We start from the raw sequence: 7,017 nt of genomic DNA, 5'->3' as shown, positions 1-7,017 counted from the left end.
GTTGGTGAAAATGGCCCAAATGGTGATTCTTTCCGAGAAGCACTATTTGGGCTAGTTTCACCAACGCTTAGCGCTTTTTTTACCTTTTTTTTAAAAAGGTAAGTTTGTATATAATTTTAAAATTCCATAGAGAAAAATTTTTATACTCATGATACATATTATTAAAGTCAAGTAAATATAGACACACAATTTATAAGGTATTTATTATCGGTTACTTTAGTTGTTATTAAATTAAATTTATATATTTTACTTTGTAATTGTACATCACACATTTTTTTATTATCACTAATTAATTCAGTTTGCATTTCTTAGAATATTAGATTACTTTTTTATTTTTATTCTTTGCTTCGTATTTTGTATTTTTATTATTAGATTACAAACCCTTAGTGGCCATACGGGGTGACTTTGTACCCCAAGGCTTAGGAAAAGTTAAATTAGAGGTCTAAAACATTTGAAATTGATACAAGTATCGACATCTGTCACTAGTAGACACGTGTGAGATGTGACTCCATTATATAGGTAGCCGAAAAATCGCATGGCGGCGCTTTGAGCGTTCGTTTTCTCGACGTTTTCATTTTTCCCTCATAACCGTAATTTTGCAAAATAAATATACTTTTTGAAAGATCGGCGTATACTGTTATTTTTTTATGGTAGTGGTGTATCTTGTGCGTACAATCCTAAAATTTTAGCCCTTAATATTGACAAATGGCGGAGTAATGAATTTTTTTCTGAAAAAAGTCATTTTTGCCGAATTTTCACATATATGACCAGTTTTTAGAGCGCCATCTATAAATTGACTAATATAAATCATTAGAAATGTTGAAGAACTGTTCAACAAACATGAAACAATCGATTAGAAATCTTAAAATACCCATATATCTTGTACAACTAATTTTTTTAGCTATGTACCCCGGTGTGGCCGCGATGTGGCCGGGCTGAGGTGTGGCCGCTAAGGGTTAAATTGTTTATTAATATTATATGTTTAAATTATTTTTGTACTTTTTAACAGCTACAATTATGTTTAATCTACAAATAATAACCAGAAATATACATTGTTACCGATTACAATGTTCTTATACTTTTCACTTCATACTAAGTGAGGTTGATTATATGAATAACTGTGAGTTTTTATTATATTAATGTTTGCGATTGAGAGCGAATTGTAATTTTTATATATCTTAACTTGGTAATATTTCCACTGTTTTATTTTCGTACTTTAACACTGATAATGATCCAACAGGGATCGAAACGTTTATTTGTGTTTTATTGTTTATTGCCGGCAAATTAAAGTTTTTCTGACTGAAACGAAACTAAGCGCATGCGCATGAAGTCAAAGAGCATACTCGTAGCACTACACGTAGTCGGTATGACAGATATCCTAACCTGAACAGTCGTGAACTTTAACTTAATATCTCGGTTCACGGGGCAGAGCGGCACTTTTTTCTACCAGATTCTTTCGTTTTATGGAAAAACGCGTCGAATAAGCATAATTTCATCGATTTTTAAGAGGATCGACCTTTATTGCACCTTTACCTAAATAACAATACCTTACCATTTTTTAATTGAAAGGCTGACCTGACAATACTTATAACTGACTGTAATAACCTGCAATATATCACATGTGACACTTATCGCGCGACATTGACGCCTGCGCGTTACAACAGACTGAACATGATAAGGACAGAATTAGCATTGGCGGCACCGTAGTGTTTCGACCGCAAACCACGCCCCATTAGCCATATAGTAGTATTACATATATGGTTTTATATTATAACTAAATGACATGTTTTATTCTTTTGCTGTTCAAAAATTTCAATTTATAACGACTAACTCTTAAGCTCGTAGCCCTTTTTCTTTCAGTTTTTTAATAAAAAGTTTTTATGTATGAAATGAAACGCCCTTTTTATTTTCCTGCCCACACCTAAGCACACAGCACCTTATGTTGATGTTTTGTAGACAGTTACGCGATTTTAATCCTTCAAATATAATCTCACACACGATAATCCTGTTGACATACTCGTATTCGTCTTACTAAAGAACACTAAACGTAAGTGCGCATGAGCATCTGAAAGCTCCTGATTCGCTTAAATACCACCTCAAATCAAAATGGCGGCTGATCAATAGCGGCCACGATTTCTATGCATCACAGCGGAGATGCTCATTCCAGTTTTATATAGTTCAGTGTTGACCTGAGACTCGCTTCCACTCTGATCGTACCTCCCCTACTTTAATAAACAATCCCGTCACTCTCCCAATCCTAGTCACGCCCACACGTCGCGCTGTATCGTCTGTCTCTCCACTCCTAACCCGGCAGCGACATGGCAAATATAACGCAATTTTTCTATCCCCGTGCAATTTCAATTCCTGTGCATAGGAAAAAATAAAATGTTATACCGCCAGTCGTAACAATGCCAATATAATAATATGGTCTTTTACTGTGTGCACTCACCAAATCCTTAATGCGCTCATAATTTATTTCGTTTAGAAATCCTTCAATCTGTTCATGCTCAATATTGATATTAGGTCTCAAAAATTTCCTTCAGTACTTCTCGTCCGTGTGCAAAATGCAAGTCATGGCATCGTGGCGTGGAAATTTCCCACAGACTGCGTAGTAATTATGAATATTTTCAATGAAAAATAATCAATCCTTGAAGTAACTTCAAAATAAGAATAATCGGAGCTCAGCAATCTCATATAAAAATATCAAGTTGTAAATGAGATGATTTTTATTCTTGATTCCGGACTAGCCAGAAATCCACTGCTCGAATATTAAAGGAACGCGTTGTCTCGTTGCCGGTTGAGAACGGAATCCTTTATAAGGTTTTCATAATTTGTATCTTTGTGCTATAAAATGGTTTTTGGCAAAAATAATGGATAACATAAATAATTCATTACAAATTATTTTTTAAACATTTGATTACTCTGTTGGAGTTGAAAATCCTGAAATATAAAACAGATGAATAAAACTGCTATAGTCAGAGTTATAACTGCTCGTCTTTCATCATTACAGCTGTTTGTTACTTCGCTATGCCAGCCAAAATTCTCTGGACGAGAGTTCGCAGAAGCATGTTCCTCGTGAAAATGGGAAGGATAAACCACCATATAGGAATCATCATCACACGAATAGAGCTTTTGATGTCATCAACGAGATGAGAAAGTATATATTTTTGTTATCTTTGTTAGGTATTGAAATAACTTAGCATATATCTTTGTATAACTAAATCTTACGCGTGCGTGCGTGCGTGCGTGCGTGCGTGCGTTCAGATATATCATTCTTTCATTTCTTTAAAAAATATGTTTATATTGTCTTTTAGGCATGTTGTTACATACGTACTACTGTGTTACCAAAAATTTATAAAATAAATTTTATAAGTTTTTAAAATTATAAGATAAATATGGATTTAAATAATATGCTATGATTTTTAGGAAAAATTTACTCTGCGATGTCATCTTAGTAGCGGATGGTGGTATGGAAGTACCGGCTCACAAAATGGTTCTCGCCGCATGTAGTCCCTACTTTTACGCCATGTTTACAAGTTTTGAGGAACGTGATCAACAGAGAATAACGTTGCAAGGCGTGGATTATTCGGCATTAGAATTATTAGTAGATTATGTTTACTCTGCAGAAGTCCACGTTACAGAGGATAATGTACAGGTACTTCTACCTGCTGCAAACTTGTTACAACTAACGGATGTACGAGATGCCTGTTGCGATTTCTTACAAGCTCAATTACATCCGTCTAATTGTCTCGGTATTAGAGCGTTTGCAGATTTGCATGGGTGCCTCGAGTTGTTGACGCACGCAGACAGTTACATCGAACAACATTTTTCGTAAGTCGCATCTAAAATTCTGATCCTCTCAGTTAGATCGTATATTATTCGATTGTATTAATTGTCTCAATATCAATTGTAGAGAAGTGGTTGACGCAGAAGAATTTTTAACATTGGAACCCGAACAAGTAGCTAAACTTATCTGTAGCGATCGTTTAATGGTGCCTTCTGAAGAGAAAGTATTCGAATGTGTTATTTCATGGGTACACCACGACCTCGAAAAGAGACAAAACGATTTGGCGTTGTTAATGGAGCACGTGCGCTTGCCTTTGCTTTCTCAAGAGTATTTAGTGCAACGTGTGGAAGAGGAACCGCTTCTCAAAGCTAATTTGCAATGTAAGTTTGCTATTATGATATGCATGTTAAAAGAAGAGATATATGTATCCCTTAATTTCCACAGGCAAGGATTTCTTGATCGAAGCCTTAAAATATCATTTACTGAAGGGTGAGCAAAAGTCATTATTCAAAACGCCGCGTACCAAACCAAGACAACCGAGAGGATTACCTAAAGTATTACTCGTTGTTGGCGGCCAAGCTCCAAAGGCGATCAGGAGCGTTGAATGTTATGACTTCAAGGAGGAAAGGTGGTATCAAGTTTCTGAATTACCAACACGACGTTGCAGAGCTGGTAAATAGCATCATTTGAATTACGATGGTAGAATTCTTTTCTTTTTGTAAAGTAACGATTATACCAGAGTTGTCCAAAGTCGGGGTCTTTTGGTCTAAAATTGAAATATATCGGTATTCACGCCCATTACCATTTCTATTCCTTATTTCACTGCTATTTTATTGTAGCGCGCAATGCTCGGTCTCAGGGACGAAACTAGTCTGAAATCGTTAAAAGTTTTTGACCTGTGTCTTTCATTATGTTTAAAAGTATTCTGTTACTAACATTATAAGATACTATTATTCATAATACATTTAACTATAAAAATATGAATAATTGGTCAAAAACTTTTAACGATTTCAAATTAGTCCCTGAAACTGAGCGTCGTGCGCTACAATAAAACAGCAATGAAGTAAGAAGTAAGAACGGTAATAGGTGTGAATACCGACACATTTCGATTTCAAGCTAAAAAAACCCTGACCTTGTACAGCTCTGGATTATTCTGTATTGAATTATAGGACTCTGTGTTCTTGGCGGACGCGTATATGCTGTTGGTGGATTTAACGGATCATTAAGAGTACGAACAGTTGATATTTATGATGCTGCAGCGGATCAATGGTCACCCTGTCCCGAGATGGAGGCGAGGAGATCGACGCTCGGTGTAGCCGTACTCGGCAATTGCGTTTACGCTGTACGTTATTATATTTTCCTGTTTGTGTCTTATATTATTTATTAATGTAAATCAAAATCATTTAAAATTTAACCGATATTTTACATACATAGGTTGGTGGTTTCGATGGTTCGACAGGGTTGAATTCGGCTGAAGTTTATGATCCACGGACTCGCGAATGGAGACCAGTAGCACGAATGTCAACACGGCGTAGTAGCGTAGGAGTCGGTGTTGTCAAAGGATTGCTTTACGCCGTAAGTTCATACCAAATATTACTTCGAAGACGATGTCATCTGGATTACATGTTTAATATAGAGAGACTTTGCAATTAGGTTGGTGGCTACGATGGAGAATCTCGGCAATGTCTTTCTAGTGTTGAATGTTATAATCCGGAGAAGGATCAATGGAAACCTGTACCTGAAATGTCCGCACGTCGCAGTGGTGCAGGTGTTGGTGTCTTGGATGGTGTTTTATACGCGGTAGGAGGTCACGATGGTCCACTAGTACGAAAAAGCGTAGAAGTATTTAATCCGGAGACAAATCAATGGACTCCTGTCAGTGACATGGCATTGTGTCGTCGTAACGCCGGTAGGCAATTAATATTTTCTTACATATAAGATGTCTGAGACCACTCGAACATCCTTTTTAAAATGAGGAGAAACGTTTTTTATAAAAAAAATCTTAAAAATATTGTTATGAACAAATCGGGTACGCTCTATCGAACAGTGATATTTTTAATTTCTGGTTCCGCCCGAAAATTGACTATTTAAACCAGATATTCAATTTTTTAAATATTTTTTTATTACAGATTTAGATTACAGGCAAACAATAAGAAACTTTCGTGAAACATTTTTTTCTAAATATGCCTCCATTGATTTTGAAATGATTTGGAGCAAGTGTGATGAAAAAAAACTTTGAAAAGGACTAACCAGTGACTAATGAGAATGTGACAGATATCTGATTCTATATTTATTAGTGGTGTACGTTTCTGGGTGAGTGAGTGTGTGTTTGTTTAATGTTCAAATCGAGCATTGTTTGGTATGCAAGCATCTATATAATAATACTTACAATTGGAATAATTGATCGGTCGTTTTGCCTATCAGCTTATTGGGAAACAGTGTTCAGTACGGAGTACAACTCTGCTTTGAAAGAAATTAGTTGCTCGAAGAATTTTAACAGCACTTACGAATCAAATTGCTTCACTCATTCTACCATCATATTATTTCTTGGTAATCGGACATTTACGGTATCATGTCTTTTGTATCTTTTCCTACAAATAATAATCAAGGACGATGATGTTTTGGTAATTGGGGTAAATAATTGATCGGTGATGGAAGTAGATAATTGATTTGCCTATTCGCTTATTGGGAAACATAGCGTTTACAGATAACTCTCGATGCGATGGACATTTATCTTAGGTTTGTTTGCGTCACATACTCCAACATGCTTCAACATGTTCCTACCATAGCTCCTATTCATTTTAATGAGTGCGTTTGAGTGAGTAGGAGCTACGGTTTGAGGAAATAGAAGCATGTTGGACCATGCAACGCGAACAAACCTCTAGTTGGAATTACATATCCAGGCACAATCATAGAGGAACATTTTTTAGTAAGACAGAAAAATCTATCTCTCTCCAAAAATATATCTATATCAATACTTTATCATAGTTTAGATTTTCTTTAAAGAAAAGGATCTATGACGATCTAACTTCAATAATGCTGCACCAAACTTTCCAAATATAATGATCAATTAATTTTAACCAGTGAGGATTAATTCATAACTAGTTATGACTATTCCAAATATTGGCAAATTCCAACAATTAATAATGTAGTCTTCTTACGGACTCTCCAAAATTGAACAACATAAAAAACTTCAAAAACAGGGCGAATGAGAGTCAGCGTGGTAATTA

At 35.6% G+C, this 7,017-nt stretch overlaps 1 protein-coding gene across 1 annotated transcript; it reads left to right on the top strand.

Moving 5' to 3' along the window:
• Positions 1–2,564: 2,564 nt before the first annotated feature.
• Positions 2,565–5,696, top strand: kel (kelch protein; the record flags this gene model as incomplete). Its single annotated transcript, XM_018517564.1, has 8 exons — positions 2,565–2,611; positions 3,011–3,157; positions 3,427–3,831; positions 3,914–4,167; positions 4,232–4,459; positions 4,957–5,129; positions 5,222–5,362; positions 5,441–5,696. Coding segments are annotated over exons 1-8 (1,651 nt in total), but the record flags the coding sequence as incomplete, so codon positions are not given.
• Between the last annotated feature and the right edge of the window lie 1,321 nt (positions 5,697–7,017).

Source organism: Trachymyrmex cornetzi, unplaced genomic scaffold (genome assembly GCF_001594075.2).
Source record: "Trachymyrmex cornetzi isolate Tcor2-1 unplaced genomic scaffold, Tcor1.1 scaffold697, whole genome shotgun sequence".
NCBI classification, from domain to species: Eukaryota; Metazoa; Arthropoda; class Insecta; order Hymenoptera; family Formicidae; genus Trachymyrmex; species Trachymyrmex cornetzi.
The sequence above is the reverse complement of the archived record's forward strand: the minus strand, read 5'-3'. Positions and strand labels throughout refer to the sequence as shown.